General features: G+C 35.6%; 3 protein-coding genes across 5 annotated transcripts; 1 reads left to right on the top strand and 2 right to left on the bottom strand.

Moving 5' to 3' along the window:
* Positions 1–98: 98 nt before the first annotated feature.
* LOC112522621 (cation-chloride cotransporter 1-like) lies at positions 99–7056 on the bottom strand. The gene is made up of 13 exons (XM_025131869.1): positions 6640–7056; positions 6181–6303; positions 4739–4817; positions 4434–4528; positions 4144–4258; positions 3874–3974; positions 3735–3796; positions 3074–3295; positions 2877–2991; positions 2161–2355; positions 1661–2061; positions 1408–1569; positions 99–1320 (listed from the first exon to the last, which is right to left on the bottom strand). The coding sequence occupies exons 1-13, from the start codon at positions 6810–6812 to the stop codon at positions 230–232; spliced, it is 2934 nt and encodes a 977-aa protein (XP_024987637.1). The 5' UTR covers positions 6813–7056; the 3' UTR covers positions 99–229.
* A 145-nt stretch (positions 7057–7201) lies between these two features.
* On the bottom strand, positions 7202–12155 carry LOC112522620 (glucose-6-phosphate 1-dehydrogenase, chloroplastic). 3 transcript variants are annotated; one of them, XM_025131866.1, is made up of 11 exons: positions 11787–12155; positions 10295–10536; positions 10114–10208; positions 9893–10007; positions 9589–9612; positions 9222–9427; positions 8988–9137; positions 8773–8893; positions 8314–8543; positions 7956–8156; positions 7202–7689 (listed from the first exon to the last, which is right to left on the bottom strand). In XM_025131866.1, the coding sequence occupies exons 1-11, from the start codon at positions 11986–11988 to the stop codon at positions 7440–7442; spliced, it is 1836 nt and encodes a 611-aa protein (XP_024987634.1). In that variant the 5' UTR covers positions 11989–12155; the 3' UTR covers positions 7202–7439. The 3 variants fall into 3 exon arrangements, with proteins under 3 accessions (XP_024987634.1, XP_024987635.1, XP_024987636.1); XM_025131868.1 differs by lacking the exon at positions 7202–7689 and having other exon boundaries at positions 7962–8050; positions 8122–8156; XM_025131867.1 differs by lacking the exon at positions 9589–9612.
* A 1828-nt stretch (positions 12156–13983) lies between these two features.
* LOC112523138 lies at positions 13984–16779 on the top strand. The gene is made up of 4 exons (XM_025132609.1): positions 13984–14668; positions 15204–15444; positions 16012–16129; positions 16381–16779. Exons 1-4 carry the CDS (start codon positions 14055–14057, stop codon positions 16470–16472), a joined length of 1065 nt encoding a protein of 354 aa, XP_024988377.1. The 5' UTR covers positions 13984–14054; the 3' UTR covers positions 16473–16779.
* The last annotated feature ends 2162 nt before the right edge of the window (positions 16780–18941 follow it).

The following is an 18941-nucleotide window of genomic DNA, read 5'->3' as shown; positions in this document are numbered from 1 at the left end:
CGCTCTGAAGCTTTTCACGCAGCAATCTCTACATACATCTTATTGACAGAGATATACCAAGTATGTTTGGTTTTACCCTTGTTTTCGCTCTAATATTGTTTAAATAAATAAACAACTTATTTATTTATGTTTTTCTAAATGATTTACAAGGTATCATCGTATGAACATGTGAAGAATATACAACAGAGCTCTATGATGTGACAAAACAGACTTGACAGAAAGAAAGAAACTATGTGAAGAGAGTGACGACATCTCTACGATAACCTCGAACAATCAAAATCCTAGGAACATTTTCCACCAACAAATCCATATACTCCATGTAGAAATACGATGGATGGTTGAGTGGCGGCGGCGGAAGGCTGACGAGCACCACCGCAGCCATTCTCGAGTGGCTCATGATGGTAGAGTTCAGCTTAAGAGTTGTGTAAAGAAATTTATCCACCTGCTGTTCATTCACAACCACATTCTTCCCATCCGCCATCAGCGGTTTTCCTTCCCTCTCCGCCCTCTCCCGCATCTCCTTCAAGTAATCTTTAATCCGTCCTTGAGCTTCTGTAAACGCATCCAACGATTCATCCTGAGCCAACGATCCTCCGATCCGGTGGTCCCACGACTTCATCGATATCACAATCACATCCGCTTGCATTCGCAGATCATAAAGAAACTTCTTCACATCCGCCTTGAGCTCCTCCGCATCAGAATCCTCCTCCGCCGCACAAAAAACCCGCACCTTACAGCTCTCGAATATCTCTTTCGTTAGCAGAAGCTGAGATAAAAGTAGCATTAAACCACCATCTCTAACAATCCAATACAGATCAATCATACCATATTGTCGTTGATACTCGTTCGGCCATTCATCAAGCCCTTTCACTATAACAACCGCTTTGTTAGCAACAATACAATCATTGATTATCGACACAAAAGTAGCTGGAATCTCCGTCAAGTTCTCCCGACGCCAAATCTCAGGATACCGTATCACCACTATATTTGGCTTAAGATTACCAAGTCCCATAGTTTGAACAATGCCCCGGAAACCATCCGACATTGTGGGGGCGACTATTATTTCCGCCACACCTTCACATCGTCTGTAATCAGTGTATGCAGCAAGCTGCTTGCAGGCAGTTTTGGCATCTTCAGCACACTCATGGTAGTTCCCATCCAGAATAGACACAAATATAGACATCCCCCTTCCCTTTTTCTTCATGCAGTTGGCAAAATCGGCAAGCTTCGGATGGCAGGGTACGTTTTCCGGTAGCTTACCCCATGGTCGACAGAAAATGAGCGGTATAGGGTACCAGTTCTTTGGATGAACTTGGTTCGCTGTAACCATTTAGAAAAACCGAAAACCCAATTCATCTTTTCATGAAATAAAAAATTCTACTATGTAAAAAAACAATTGAAACTGACCTCCTAAAGATCGAAGACTTCGAAGAGCTAGTTGAAAATAAGCACTCTTGAAACCATCTCCCCAGTCCCCAGCTTTTCCTTTGATGCTCACATAATAGTATATCAGGCTAGCAAGAGCCAGTGCCACGACAGTGAATAACCAAGAAATCAAAAACATGATTACTGCAACCAAAACCAAATTCAAATTAAGGTTATAATAGAAAAATCACTAGAAAAAAGCAGCTTATTATTAGAAAAGAATTGAAGTATCTACCAATACAAAGACATGCTCCAAATAGAGAGGCACTCCAGTGATGAAATTTCCAGCGAGGACGCCAACTAGGAGCATCTAAGAGATCGAGAAGAAAGCAGGATAAGTTGACACCCGCATAACACAGAAGATAAAACATGGTTGTGGTTGGAGAGATAAGATCAATATTCCCAATTACAACACACCCAATACATAGGAATGCCGTAAACAGAGTTGCAACATGAGGTTCATCACCATCTGGAACCTTGAAGTAGTTAAGAACAGGTAGGATGTTATCGTTAGCAATTGCTGCAAGGAGACGTGGGGCACCTGTAAGGCTTTGTAGAGCCGCACCCAATGTTGAAAGAATAATGCCTACATATATCATCGCTGATGATGGCCAAGCAATGGCAGCTGTCAGTAATCTGTATAAATAAATAAGAAGTAACAGTCATACCCTTCCCAGAAAACTTCTTAATATGTTTCCTTTTTCTTGAAAAGAAGTCGGATCATAAAACAGTCACCTGTCAGTTAAAAGTTTATCCCTTGTAGCAACTGATCCAAAAAGAAGTGCAGATATTATGTACATGGTAGTAGTTGTCAGTGTCGCAGCTAGCGTCCCAATAGGAATGGAGTGCTGGGTGTCCTTCAATGAAGCCGAGCGATTAGAACCAGCCATAATTCCCGTTACAGCAGGGAAAAAAAGCCCTACCAATGCACTGTTGGAACACCCAAAAAGGTATCAAAAGCCATTCACCCCAATAGATATTTCCTAAAAACTAATTCACCCAAAAAGGTATGAAAAGTTTAATAAACCCGAAACAAGAGAGCATTCAGATATGCTAGGACATTACTTTTGAAACAGGCTGTGGCACAAGTTAGTTTTATATGACATGTATCTGGTGACCTGGTTGGACAAGAGCTGCCAAAGAAGGATATATTTTGGTATTTTAGCAGCTTAAGGAGCTTAATGGGACTTGCAGCTTATTCGGTCAGCTATATATGATTGTTTGGTAGTGGCTTAATGATATAGAAATGACTTATTCAGTAAGCTTTCAGGGAGGAGCTTTATGCAGGAAGTCAAGTTTTTTCCAAAGCTGCTCCTCCCCATTAAAAAACACACTTCTTTTTTCTATGAAAAACCCTTCCAAACAAAAACCATCACAATTTATAGCGACAGCTTTATCCATACAAGACGATGTTAATCATATTAATATGAATTGGTGCTTTGGAAACTTACTTGAAGGTCCAGTATCTCTCTCCGTCAGGATCAGGTATCCCAACGTCATTTGTTGTTTGATAATCAGAACCCCAGTTATCTCTAAAAGAATTCAAACTCAAGCCCGTGACTCCAACTACATCAAACATTCAAGAAAGTATGGGTATCATTATACTTGACAGAGAAAATGAGCTCAAAGATTTGGAATGAAACCATACCTGGATTATCCCTCCTTGCCAGAAGTATCCCAATGAAGATGCAAAGCAACGAGACTAAAACAGGTATAAGAAAGGCTGGTGCGACCTTGTTAATCGTTTTTACACCACCAAAAACTATAAAAACTAAAATGATTGTGACGACAATCCCATAAATTTGAAGGTCATGTACACTTGGACTAGTAATAGGTTCAACTTCTGAACCATCTATTTTTGTGACAGTCTCTGCATCAAAATACAATCCCTCAATACATTTAGACATCAAATATGAAACCAACTGAAAACCTTTATCTGACTAACCCATGCTGAATGTTTAGGACAACATTGATTGCCAATCAAAAAATGCACTTTGCAAGAAAGCTTAAAGGTCTAGTAATTACTTCCACACACTCTAAGATCCCACATCAACTAAGGTGATTTTATGAGGGACTGGATACCGGCCAGGTGTGTAAACAAAACAGACAATATTTCACAATCTGAAACAACAGGCTGCTCCAATAACTTCGAATCCAATTTAAAACCATGGTGAAAGTTATTGGTAGCCTACAACTTGAGGCTTATAAGGAGCTCACAGATCCCATTTCCTATCCACGTGGGACGAGTTGTTACACACACGCAGCCAAATTTAGAAGTTTTTAGAAGTTCACTGCAACTTGTTAGTTACCTCTAAAGATCCCAGCTTTTGGCACAGCAGATAGAAATGTCTCCACTGCTCCCAGCACATACCTACAAAAAAGTTGAGTACATGTTAGTACAGCAAACATGATACCAATTACAGTAAGCAACTCACAATATATGCTCACATGGCACCGGCAATTGCATTCCCTAAAAAGAAACACAGTCCTATGCTGACTCCAACTTCAGGCCCCAAAGCACGACCAATGAGATAGTAAGGTCCCCCACCCTAAAGGAAAATAAATCAGGATTAGTTTCAAGTTTATACCCACTTTATATAGCTACGAATATTTGTTAGTCTACAGAGACACATGTGAAACAAACTAAGCATATCATAGGAAAAGCTTTGCGGCTTTAGACCGGGAAACAATGAAAACACAGAGGGAATAAATACCCACCTTCATTGCACCATTAGTTGCAATTGCACTCAATGATACAGCAGTCAAGAAAGTACACAAACCACATAAGGACACTAACAATAGGGATTGACTTATGCCAGCAATGCCAACAATCCTGCAAAGTTTTCAAATTCACAGTATAGTCAGAATTCCTTCAGCCATGTCCAACATTTCAGTTTCAGAATAAATGAATCTGTAAATATGCAATTTGGTCTTATACATGTTGAAAAAATTACATGGAATTTTGACATTTCTAACCCCATTCAACGTATGAACACAAAAAAGTATACCAAGAAAATCGGATGTAGTAGATGATTCCCAAAATGTTCTGCAAGCATGGGATAAAGACTCCCATCATTGTCCCGAATTTGACTTCATTACGAACCTGCATTGAGTAAAGTCCATATAAACCACCATCGCATAGGCTGTAAAATCATGGCCACACAAGAGAATACATCAACTCTTAGAGTGAGAACCTTCAAAAGTCTTTCTCAATGCATCAACAAGCATTTTACTGAAAACCACTTGGGGTAGACTGGCGATAAAATGCAATTCATCATTAAAGGAAAGGATATCTCTAGTTCTGGTTTAGTACCTTTGGATGCTGTTCAGCAGTAGAACGATGCTCACCGCTTCTAGGACTATTAGACACAAGGCTCTGCTCCCCAGTCATGCTGAGATTGGAAGCTCGGAACATCAGTTTTGTAACTTACAGTGTCAAAAATAACATATAAATGAGGTAAGAATACAATAAGTTAACCTTAAAACCAACTTCACCAAAAGCCAAAATTTTCTTTTAGGGTGTGTTAGGTACGTAGACTGGGTGGGACCGGACGGACGAAAATAACGAGTGTGTCATGTTTGGCATGCCATGGGACAAAAATAAGGTTGGACAACATGGGACAAAAATGAGTTTTCATGGGACTATTCTTGAGTTTTTTTGTTCCAACTAAATCTTGAGATTACAATTTTACCCTTATTAGATCACATCAGATACAAAACCTAATTATAAACTCCATCGCCTCCATCTTTTTTCATCTTGCAGCTTGATTATGGCCTCCATCTTCCACGAACTCCAAATCGATTCCACACTCCAACTTCCACGAGCTCAAACTTGATTCCAGATTCGGGTAAAATTTCTTCTCCATCTTCCATGGTTGTCGATTTCTCCATACTTTCCTGCACCAAATCGATTCCACGAACTCCAGCTTCCCCCAAATCGATTTCTCCATACTTTCCATGGTTGTCGATTCCACGAACTCAAAATCAGTTTTCGAAATTGATTGGCTATTGTTGCTTTCTTTGTGATTTTGATTGGCTACTATTGTTTTGAGAGTCGATTGTGTTTGTTTCATTGATCTGTAGCCTATAGTTGTTAACTTATGATGGAATTGAAATTATTCTTTTCGAAATCGATTGGCTACTGTTGCGAGGCTTTGTGAGTTTTCATGGGACTATGAATACAGAGTAGAAAGCACAGATAACTCTATTTATTATAAACAATTATAGCAGAATACAGAGTAGAAAGCACAGATAACTCAATTTATTGTAAACAATTATAGCAGAATACAGAGTAGAAAGCACAATGGATGCAGATTTTTAGCATTTGCATATTATGATGGTGATGTTCATGTGAGATATTATTGGTATCAGCTTTATTATTTGATCAGCATTTAGGGGCAATCTGGTCATTTTAACAATTTTGTCATGTCATGTCCTGTGCAGCTTACCAAACGCATGACAGACAATTAGTCCAATCATGTTTTAACAGACAATTAGTCCAGTCATGTCTTGTCTCACATAGCAAACGCTACCTTGGAGAACAATAAGCAACCCAAGTGCAATTCCATGTTTGGAGGAGAATGACCAAGAATGCATTCACATTTCAGACAAGTACAAATTAGAGCTTCCCTCTTATTTGGAGGAGAAGGACCAAGAATGTATTCACATTGTAAGTTGAGCGATTAAAGACAGAAAAAACATTGAACAAGTTGTGAGTGCAATACGTTAAGAATAGGAAATAGAAGCAATTGGTACCTTTTAAGACCAAGAATATTTACAAGAGAATCAAATCCAAATAATTCAAGTTTAGATTCTCCCCGAGCACTATTTGCTTCTCTACCACCTGCACCCATGCTTGGCTGCCTAGTTTTCACTCTCCTGGCATACATAAAAATAAGCTTCAAGATATTAGCAGACCAGAATGCATACGGATTCAAAAGTAACAGAATCACTTTTCTACTACAAAAAAACCCAACCCCTCTTTGGCATCACAACAAATTTGTTGGTTACCCTTTGGTCCTGGAGTAAGTAGTAGTAGCTACTAGTTATGCACATTTCTTGATGTCAAAACTATACAACTTCAATCTGCTGACTCAATTTCGCTTTGATTCTTTCTTCCCAAGTAATATAAATGTATACTGTGACAAATGAAACCTAAAAACACATGAGAGTGAGAGAGAGAGAGAGAGAGAGAGGTGTGGGAAGAAAACTAACTTCAAGGAATTATTGGCCTTAGATGACGATCCAGGATCAAATGAGGACATCTCGAGGACGACGGGATCATTATCGTGGGCGACGACTGCGACTGGGCCGTAACTCCGATCTCCTGGTCGTGCCGGCGTGGGCATGTCGTCGTTGTCAGAGGCTTCCATGTCTTCATTCCTCATTTAGTCTCCTGAATTATCAAGAAATGAACAAAAAAAGGGGATATTTGTATATATGAGAGATAGAGAGAGAGAAAGAATGAAGGGGCAGAGAGAAATGGCGATGATTTCGTGTTTATGATCTTAAGAAATGTCTCTGGAGATTGAAACGCCTTTGAAGGAGGAAGGATGTTCTTCCTTTTGAATAGAGAGCTAAAAAATAGGAACAAAAAACTGTGTCTTTTTATTTCTCTCTTTATCCGATTTCTTTATTTTTATAATTCAATTTCAAATTAATAAACTTAAAAAACCTTAATTTATATAGTAAAAAAAAACCCCTAAAAATTGAGTGAGTGTCGCAGGAGCAGGCTGTTGAACATTTTGGCAGGATAGATAACAAAAAAGATGAGAAATTAACAGAAAAAGCTATTCTGCAATTTGAGAACCATAAAAGACCAACGAAAATTACTCATTAGAGTTCTGAAAAGCCAAAAACAGTATACAACACATTAAAAACCATGACATCAAACCTTGATACTTTTGGCTTCTTGCTATTTATTTCCTTACACCATTCATCCCTAAAATCACCAAGCCAATGAATCTCAAATTCTCCATAAAAACTAAAATAAATAAAAAAGAAACAGCCGTCCATCACTGCTCTGAACCAACATCGCCCCATCGAACCTTGTATCTAGCCGCAAGATAGTGGGACCCAACCGGACCCCGACTGCCATACGGGTAGTATTCTGGTACAATCTTCTTGTCTTCCAGCTCCTTAAGTACAGGAGTGAATAATGACCAGGCTGCATCTAATTCATCACTCCGTATGAAAAGTCTTCTTTCTCCTTCGATCGCATCAAGAAGAAGTCTTTCATATGCATCAGGAATCTCCTTTGAATACCTATTCAAACAAATTACATTTCATACTTAAAATGGTATAGAAAGTGGCGTATCAATAAGCTTCTAGTGGTGCTTTATGCAAAAAGCCAAGTTTTTTTTTCGAAACAATTAAAAAACATGTTCTGTCCATCTATGAAAAAGCGCTCTCAAACATTAATCCACACAAACAACCTTATTCATATAGAAAACCAACCAAACAGCCCCTTATACCAACTAAACTAGGTTCTGAAATTATATAAGATTTTCCTTAAATGGGTATAAGGTTACCTTGCTGCATAGAGAAGATTAAGGTTACTACGGTCCAATCTCATCCCCAAACCAGGAACTTTGTTGTTGATCTTGAGATATATAGCTTCATCAGGCTGCACACGAATAACAAGCTCATTCGTTGCTAGGTCAAGATCCGTCCCAATATTCTTGTTATACAAATTACCCGGTACATGTCTGAATTGCACTCTTATTTCAGCCCTGTTGGATGAAAAGAACCAAAGGCCGTAAGTGATCTCATTTAGCTATTTGTTAAATGCCTAAACCATCATCCTTTCTTTAATCATAACAATATATAAGCTTTAAAAGATTATTGACCGATGAGAAAGGACAAATAAATAAATAATTAATAACGAACCTACGATCATGCAAAGCCTTCCCCGCCTTCATCAAAAAGGGAACACCATCCCATCTAGCATTATCAATAAAAAGAGCCGCAGCAGCAAAAGTTGGCGTTAGACTGTCGCTAGGTACAGTCTTGTCATCAACATAAGCTGGGTATTTGACACCCCCTCTTGTGTGACTCTTGTACTGTCCTGTTACTACATCATCAAGTCGCAAAGGCCTCATGGAACGTAAAACTTTGACCTGTTAACCATCAAAAGTTTCAATCTTATAATTGATTTAGTTTAGTTTGCATGAACAACAGATTTTGGACAAAAAAGGTCAAGTAAAATGGTTCTTTTTTTTGCGTTTACATCCATCCATGACTTGTACAAAATAACTCGTTTTGCAGGACTTTTGCAAGAACAATGGTTCGTTTGCAACCAAAAACCAAGTACAATAGTTGGAAATAAATTTATCATAAATGTGAAACCTTTTCGTTTCTGATATCTTCTGCATCCAAGCTGACAGGGGTTTCCATGGCAAAAAGAGCTAATATCTGAAGCAGATGGTTTTGCATAATGTCTCTAATTATTCCATAATTGTCAAAGTATCTATAAGAAAAGCAAATGAACAAGGTAAACAAATGCCCCTCAAGCATACCCAAATGAATTTGCTGCGATAAAAGGGGAGGAAAACAATGATTACCCTCCTCGTCCTTCAGTGCCAAAATCTTCGGCAAATATGAACTGTACATTCCTTATATATTGTCGTGACCACAGCGGTTCAAAAATTAGGTTGGAAAAGCGAAGAACCGAAAGATTCTCCACTAGCTCTTTTCCAAGATAATGATCTATCCTGCAAAATATTACAAAATTTAAGCAAATTTAAAACTTGTTCCATTTTCTTCAATAAGATATGCTAAAAAATCGCTAAACCTACCTGAAAATTTGATCTTCATCCAAGTACTGCTTGAGGGACCTTGTTAATGCAGCAGAGGATTCAGAATCCCGGCCAAATGGCTTTTCAACGATGACCCTTGTCCAACCATTTGCAGAGGACGCAGAACAGCTGGCACATTTAACTGCGTCTATGAAAATATTTGGCGGAATTGATAAATAGAAAAGACGGTTTGCAACCCTTCCGGCCTACATCAAAATTAACCGTTGTCAAAATAAAATATTGCAACAAGTTGTTTAGCCAACTCCACTAAGCCATTTCAAGTAATCATCTAAATGTAAACTAGCTTTCCAAACAATCATACTAGCATTTTTTATTTGTTGCAAACTGAAAAGAAAAATAAACATACCAAAATTTTCAGGAATAAACGATCCTGCACAGAAAAAGTGTCCAAAATCACTTATTCCTGCAAACTATAGTTTCATATTGGCATTTTCACAAAAAGATAGTCTACAAAAAGTAATCGAATACGATGGTTTGAAAAGTGAACAACTTGTTTGCAAAGGGTGTTATTGACTAACAAATGATACACTTTAAAAGATCGACCAGAAACTACTTCAATAAATTTGCAATCTTTAGACTTGACTCACAGTTGTAATTTAGAAGTCTTTCCAACGATAAAACCTGTAAATCCTCATACTGCAGTATATTACCTCATGTTCCTTGAGCTTTTTGTCCAGCTCCAAGAAGTTTTCTTGAGAGTCGTATTGACCTGGATGGTAAAAACATCTTTCAAGAAACTGATCCATCTTTTCACCACAATTCTCCCTAAAAGAAGTCATTCAAACAAACCCAATAAACACCCTTTAACTTGCATAAAAAAAAACAATATAAGAATCAAATAAACAAAAACAAGAAATAGAACTGCCTTCACCTTTGATCAATTCTGCAAGTAAGTGTCTTGCTAACCATGGTTCTAAGTTCAGCATCAGTCATCTTACTTCGTGCATATCCAAATATTGTGAAATGCTGTCAACAATTGCCAAAAATAAAGCAATCTTATGCTAACGCACAATATGTTGAGCTTAACTTTCGAACTATAGAAAAGCACAAACCTCAGGAAGGCAACCTTCATAATAAAGTGCAAAAAGTGCAGGAAAGATCTTCTTTTTGGCAAGGTCACCTGAAGCTCCAACCACTGTTATGCTAACAGTAGACTTGTCTTTGTTGAAATCAAAACTAGCAATATCTATGCTTTCTTCCGGAGGCGTGACAGGTGGCACGGATAATATTCCATCTTTCAATATCTTAACAGGACCATCGTTTTCAACAGGAGATGCTTTCATGCTTTTAGCACCTAAACATAATCAATATGCACATAAGAGCCAGGAAATCCATATTCCCTCTAATCAAAAGGTCATTAAATTGCTCAAAGATTGTCATAAGTTTATGCACTTGTATACCACACCCACAAAAATTAAATTGAATTCAAGAGATGTGTTAGAATATTGGTACGTACATGTATCGGAGCACGACCAAGTTCACGCACACACACACACACACACACATAATCACATGACTCATTTGTTGAACAATTAAAAATCAAAAGAAAACTCTAATTTCGTAATGGAGGTAAGATATCATATTATAAAACAGAATAAATGTAGACCCGGAATCATAATCATTGAAAGATTTTATTGAGCAAATAAATGATGTTATGATAAAAAGTTTCAAAAAAGAATACATTGAAAGATTTTATTGAGCATCCCACGAAAGATGTGATTTCATGGGACAAAGGAGGTATAAATTAAGCACATACTTAACCCTAAGTATAAATTGTGAATTTCTTCGGTACATCTTAGAAGAAGACCAACAGCATCTCTCACATGTCCCCAAATCCCATATTCTTGTGCTTTCGAGGTCAACAATTTGGCAATATGGTCAAACCCCCACACCATGCACACCCTGCCAAACCCCAAATAACTCCAACCAAAAAGCACCCTATAAGGGGTTTGGCAAAGGATCGAACCACCCATGCTTCCTAGTTTTCTGGCAGCTAACAAATCCTTGTGATTTCTCTTGGACCCTAGTCTTATACATAGTTTTGATGTTGTTCCTTTAGCAAACAACTTTGTCAACATCCAAACCTCGGATGTTGTATGTTGACATGGAAAAGTGCATCCCATTTTTTCTCCTGAACAAATTCATAGTTCAAGATTAACAACATAGAACTTGACAACATAAGGATTCATGGGTAATTGTCCATATCATAATAGGAACAAGCCCAACAGTCAAAACAGATGATGATCAGAACAAATGCACAAAACTATCTTAAAATCCACAAAAACCTAGTTCCTCCCCTTCAACAACACATATAACACAACCCCCTTTCAGAAAAACGCCCACTTGTGATTCCAAATTCAAAATTGATACAAAGATTATTATTTCAAAGAAACCCCAATATGGTTCAAATTCAGTACTTTTTTACAGTTAAAAATTAATCCTTCCCCCAAAACTTAAAATCAAATGCAACCTAATATAAACTTAGGGATTGAAAATTAGTAAATATCAAGAATTTGGTAAAACGAATAATGGAAACAAACTGACCATCTTGCACATGAACGGCTTTTGAGAGTGAAACTCCATTAGATGATTGATGTAGATAGAGCTTTGTCGAACGACATCGTTTACGAAGAATCGATGGAAAGGATGTACGTTGAGGAAGACGATTACTCCCATTAATGAGAGACGAATTATTCGAATAAGCCGATGATGATGGACAATGTGTCGATGGAGGATACGTCGCCATGATTCTCGTACACACAGTAAGTGTGTATGTGTGTGTTGACACAGAAAGAAAGAAAGAAAGAAAGATGGTATCTATGGATCGATGACGGATTTAGGAGTTGAAAAGGAGAAGAGGGGTGTTTAAAAGGAAGTTCGGAGAGGTCGAGATGGAGTCCCTTGATATCTCCGAAAGGCTGCCTTTGTCTGTTCGCTTTGGCAACTACATATTACGTCTACGCCGCCTTCTGTTTCTTGGGTACATTTTGGGCTCTGATTCATATATTTACTGGGCTTCATGGGCCTAAAAAAGTTGTAGGCCCCCACACTCACAGCACATAACACAACAAAAACATTTTTATTTTTTAATGGTGTATTAAAATAAAAAATATATATTACTTCATCAAAATAAATAATATAAACAATCCATTTGAAGAAAAAAAAAAACAGGGCACTAATAATTTAATAAATAAGAAGGTTGACATTATTGATGAATTGTATTGACATATTTGTTTATATTTAGGATTTGTTTGTCACTAACTTAATGAGACTCGTAGTTTTATTAATATATGGTTATTAATAGTTGCTTAATGATATAAAATTGACTTATTCAATAAAATTCTAGATGAGAGTTTTATGTAAAAAGTCAAGGTTTTTTCCCATTCCGCCCTTCTCAGTTAAAAATACGCTAATTTCATCTATGAAAAATACCCAAACAAAAAAAAATCAATCTACACAGACAGATTAATCCATACCGACAGCTTTATCCACATAGAATTTAATAGAAAACCAACCAAAGAGCCCCCTACACAAACATAAAGTAATTGATATGCTAAAGGAAAACAAGCAGTGCCTCTATTTATTTTGTCAACCTATTTTGGTATTTTTATGTAGATATAAGAATATATTTAAACAAATAGGATGGTTTAAAAATCAAAGAAGAAAAAACCATTATATATCTTTGCATGTAAAATGTGAGTATTACATTTTATGATCTTACATGTAAATACAAGTCTTAGATAATCATATTATGTCTTTGTGATTTTTTTTTGTGCATAATTACATATGTCCACCCAAGTTTTGTTAAAACATTTTGATACGCCATTTCTTACTAGATAAGGAGCGGAAATATAAGCTAACTAGCATTAGTGTCGACTTTTGATATGTAAGCTCTAAGTTACCACTAATCGAATAAAATGTTGCATATAAAAAGGCTTCTACATTACCTAAAATATATATGTTTAAAGGGAATATGACCCATTTTGGAGTTGACAAAATGTAAAACCCCTGTTATAATTGCAATCATGCATCCATACAGTCTGTTTGAAAATAAATGAACAAGAGATATCTGATTAAATGCATACAAGATGAAGTTAGGATAAACCAATTCAAGAGTACACCATGTCATCGTGACCATGTTATACCAAAATCACAAACTAAGTGATCTTTAAGCACCTTCAACGGTAGACCAATTTATAGCCTACTTGTATTGGATACAACATTGATTGGATTGTAAGAATCCTAAATCTTACAGATAATTAGATTAGATCGGTTTAGTAACAGAGTATACGTTTGAAAGATTCATTGAATTAAATGAACAAATATATATATATATATATATATTATTTAATCATTTTAGATAAATAAAACGAAAATCATAATCAATTTTACAAATATTTAAATAATCCGATACTGTTGTCTCACACACACACCCCCCATGGTGTCCAAATCGCACGTTTGTCACCGCGTAAAGAATATGCCGAAAACCAAAATGAATCGTCCCTCCCGCCCATAACATTTTACATTCCAAGCAACCAATAAAAACCCCCCACGTGTCTTGCCACATGACCAATGTACATTAGCAAAGATCCTCGAACGGTTAAATGACCAGATAAAGCCACGTGTCCAAACCCTCCCGCGTCGTCGATCTATCCGTTAACCCTAATCCCTCTCCCTCCCTCTCTCTCTCACCTCTCGTCCCTCTTGTTTCTCTGCAATTCCTCCGTTGAAGAAAAATTAGGGGAAATTCCAAATTTTGAAACCGAAAGATTTCTTTGATCTTTTGATAAATTCATTCATATTTTGATTAAAATGGGAAAGCTTATATGTGATTCAACGACCTCGTCTCCCGTTATCCCATGGAAAGATCCGACTGCAGCTCCATCATCTATCGATACCATCGCTGCCGTCGATTTATCCGACGAGATCCTCAACGCCGCCACCACCACCTGGGATGACGTCTCAGGATTAGAAGACCAGCAGAAAAGGCACCTACAGAGGCTCCACGCCAAGGGAGTCCTTTGGAAGCACCCAGGGAATAAAATCCCTAATCAATGTCAAAATCAAAACCAAGAAGATGATACTTCCTTGCCTGCGGCGGTAGTTTTCAGGCTTAGCCACGGCGGAGATGTCGAGGCAGATGGAAATTGTTTATTCACGGCTTCGCAAAAGGCGATGGGGCTGACGGAGATTAACGCCAAAGATCTGCGGAGACGGACGGTGCGGCGGTTCTTGGAAGATCTTGGATCTGAGAGCGGAATGGAGCGAGCCAACATTGATGCGGCGATAAAGCATATGTATGCGCCAGATCTAAGATCTGGTTGGGGCATACATGTTGTTCAAGAGGTCAAATTACTTGCGAAGAAGGTAGATCGTGAAAGTTTAGATGCAGCTATCGAGGAACTCGTTAATCTCGGTATGCAGAGGTATAAAAACTATCTACTTATGCACATGTGAATCTTAATCTACATTAATCTATAAGCCCTATATTGCTCTATTTGGAATCGATTTGATTTATAGAGATTGGTAACACAAAAATGTTAGATCTATTTTACATAATATTGTTTTAAGCCTTCAATTGGCTCGAATCTGTGCGAAAATGACTGATACATGGAAATGTGCAAATTGTCGTCCTCATTTTTGCAATGTAACTCAGATCCAAGTTATCTGTGCGAAAATATTGTATCCACCCAAGACAAATACATGAAATTATTTATTATTGAAACGACAAACACACTCAACCATGTCTTATAAGCTTCTCAAACCCACAAGGGGATTCTAGACAACCTGGTATCATCAAATTTTTTCAAATTTTTAGCAATTACGGTAAAGATCATAAATTTGCAAAAGAAACAGAGTTTAGTTGCTAAGCAAGTAACGTTTGGATGTTATTGTGTTGGCATTTTTTTCTTGAAAGTTATACTTGAAATATTTCATTTAAGCTGTTGGTGTTCATTGTAGAGAATTGGCTGCGGAATCTATTTATAAAGAGAGATGTATTGCTGTTGACAATGGTCAAAACTGGGCCAAGTATATGTCAATATCTGGGTCTCCAGATGATGAATATAACATCATCACTTTGCAATATACAGAGGAAGGTTTGTTAACTGTAGATGAAAACAGAGAAGGCCATGCTGCAGCTTTTGGAGATGATATAGCAATCGAATGTCTTGCTACTGAGTTCAAAAGAGAAATTTATGTGGTWTGCTGTMTTTYCTTACTCTCGACTTGCATTTTCTTCAAATGTGTTTTCAAGTGCCTGACTTGGGGATTAATGGTTCTGGTTCTGGTTTGTTATTTCTCAATTTGGTTGTGTAATAGTTATTGAATACAAATAATCATCATCTATCAGTGAAAGTTCTGATTCTTCATTGCGAGGATAACTTTCTAGTGTTTCATAAATTTTTATCAAAAAGAAACATGGCATGCTGAAGATGGGATCCACTGTTACGTCTTTAGTTGTCTCAAACCATGTTATATAATGTGACCCATCAAATGAAAATAAGGATGCAGGCATGGTTGGTTTTATCCAAGATTCAAAATGGTTCTTATATAATTCATTTTCTTTCTACCTGTGGTCATTAAGCATTCAGAAAACTCATATCTTGTAAATCGTTTTGAACCGAAGTTCATTTGAGGTTTATTCTTGGTTTTCAGTCAATGATGCAAAGTTTACGAGGATGATATGCATTCATGCATTACGTTTTGTTCTCCTTTTATCGTCTCAACTTTTTATGGTCTATTTCATTGGTTCTACATCTAAATACAGGTGCAGGCACATGGATCAGATGCTATGGTTGATGAAGATAATTGTGTGTTTTTCCTTCCACATCGTCCAAGGAGTGAAATCTGTGGACCACCTTTCTTTCTATTCATGAAAGGAACAGGTATCAGAACATTTACATCACACATCATCTGCTTGTTATGATTTGTTGCATCTGTTTCTTAAAGACATACTGATAAGAATAAGTACGAAACTGTTATTGTCGTTTATTATTTCATTAATGAGAAGAAAATGAGTATTATTCTCGTCAATATATGCAACTTTAACTTGGGGATTTCAGGGTATTTTATTGTTAAGAGGTGGTTTTTGGTACAACAATGAATCTTGAAATTGTAAAGGTGTTTGTTATCACAGGTTGGTGTGGAGCTGGGGGCGATCACTATGAGCCTCTTATTGCTCACTCTTCCTCGGTGGTATCCCAGGAGAAAGTTGCTTTGGTTCTTTGAATTGGGCGTTGCAGTTTTGGGCGTAGAGAGAGAGATCTGAGTTAGAAATAGGAAGCATTCTTTTCTGAAATTTTTGCTGTGGATGAAGGAAGACATGGATTATTTGTTTCTGGTAGAAAATTATAAAATTTTGGTAAGTGTAGTCGGCTTTTTTGTCGGTGTTGTTGTTGTTGAGTCATGCATTCGAGGGAGGAAGGGGTATAGAATTGTGGTCGAGAGAGTTGGTAGCATTATTGGAATGGTGCCAGTTTGTTGTAACTGCCAGATTTTACTATTTAATGGCAAAATGGGTTTGGAATTCATTTGCATTCCGGTTGGGTTTCTTTATCAATTGTGGTGCGTGTGTTTTTGGTATTCTAGATAGAATAGAATGTATGCCCATGAAGCAATCTGCTGCAAAGACAGCTAAGCCTCCTTTGTTATTCGTCTAAATAAAGGAAAGCAAATCTAAACAACATGGCTCGCTCAACTCACCCTCATGCGCTTTATTCATCAGGATCGAGGTTCTCTTTGTTAACACCTAGTGACTTATTCCGTTCACTACAAATGATTCTTTGGTAATGATATAAAAAGTTATTTATTTATACTATATTTTAAATCTATATCTATATTTATACTATCTTATTAAGCAAATTTAGCAAAAGTCTTAAAATACTAAATGACCAAGATACTATTATCTCACTTTTTCACCATCTCACATTGAACCGATTTTTTTAAAATTATAATTTTAAATTTATACTTTATACCCCTATAATTAGTTAATTAATTTACTTTACGTTCTTTATTTTTAAATGTTTCATTTTAAGTCTTTATCAAATTAACATACATAATTGTATATCAATTAAAACATGTTTAAAAAAATACATTTTTATTTTAACAAGTTACACCATTATAATCGTCTCGTTAATACCTTCGAAATGAGTCAAATATTGAATAGTTTTTGACTTAATTATATTATTATATATTATATATACTGTGAAAAAAATATTTTTAATATTTACGATTTATATCTTTATAGTTATTTATTTAATTTATGATACACCATTTATTTTTACACCATTATCACATTAAAATACATTAGCTAAAATACATTATACTTAATTTATTTATTTTTAAAATTTATTTTTACACTTTTATCACATTAACATACATAAACGTATATTAGCTCAAATACGTTAAAAATACGTTTTATTTTAACAAATTACACCATTATAATCGTCTCGTTAATTTCTTCTAAATGAACTCAATAATTAATATTATTTGATTTAATTATATTATTATAATCGTATTTTCAATACCTTTGAAATGAACACAATATTGAATATTTTTGGATTTAATTATATTATTATCTATCATATATAGTACGAAAAATATATTTTTAATACTTACACTATATACTCTTGTAGTTGATTATTTAACTTTTTAGTATATCCCTAACTTTTCATTTTCATTTTCCATTTTTATTTGACATTCTTATCACATTAATATACATAATTGTATATTAAATAAAATATGTTAACAAAATACGTTTTTATTTTAACAAGTTACACCATTATAATCGTCTTGTGAATGCCTTCAAATGAGATCAATATTTAATATTTTTGGTTAATCATATTATTAAATACCATAACTACATAAATTATTTTTAATACTTACATTTTATACCTTTACATTTATTTATTTAATTTGTTTTATATACATTACTTTTTCATTTTTCGTTGTATGCCCTTATCACATTAACATACATAATTGTATATCAACTAAAATCCGTTAAAAATATGTTCTTGGTTTTTTTTTTTCAAATACACACACACATATATATATACATGTATTAATTCAACCTTAATCTGAGTTTCTGAACAAGAAAGAGGGTAAGTAGTTGAAATTTCATTATAAAACCCATCTTTTTTGGTCTTTTCATGGTTTATGATCTGTCAAATTTGTAGTTTTCTTTATTTGTTTTGAGTGTTTATCTTAAAACTCAAGTTTTCTGGTTCTCTGCTCTTGGTGTAAATCTAACGCATTGTGGAGTCGTTTAAATATGTTAGATTTTAAATATAATGCATTTTAAACTGTCATACAATTTTTTTTATCGATAGTTTGTAATTGAAACAATAATTCTTATTTATTCAAATTGTATTAATATGTAAAGACCAAGTGTAACATATATTATCGTTAAATCTTATCTTATAAAACCATTGAAACTTTAAAATCGTTAAAATTCATGGCTCCCGCCGCATTGCGCAGGTACACAACTAGTCATTTTATTAAAAACTTTTAAAACCCATTTTTATGCTTAAGGTACTGTTTATTAATGCATATTACCTAAAATTAAGATTACAAATAAATTGTACGTAAGTATAACCTATTAAAACTCTATGTTTGAATTCGTTTAACTGATTGTAGATGAATATAGTCAAATACAATATAATTTTTTTTAAATATAAAAAAAAATCTAAAATATAATTA

The sequence above is a fragment of the Cynara cardunculus genome (assembly GCF_001531365.2).
Source record: "Cynara cardunculus var. scolymus isolate 2C chromosome LG 12, CcrdV1, whole genome shotgun sequence".
Lineage (NCBI taxonomy): Eukaryota > Viridiplantae > Streptophyta > Magnoliopsida > Asterales > Asteraceae > Cynara > Cynara cardunculus.
The sequence above is the reverse complement of the archived record's forward strand: the minus strand, read 5'-3'. Positions and strand labels throughout refer to the sequence as shown.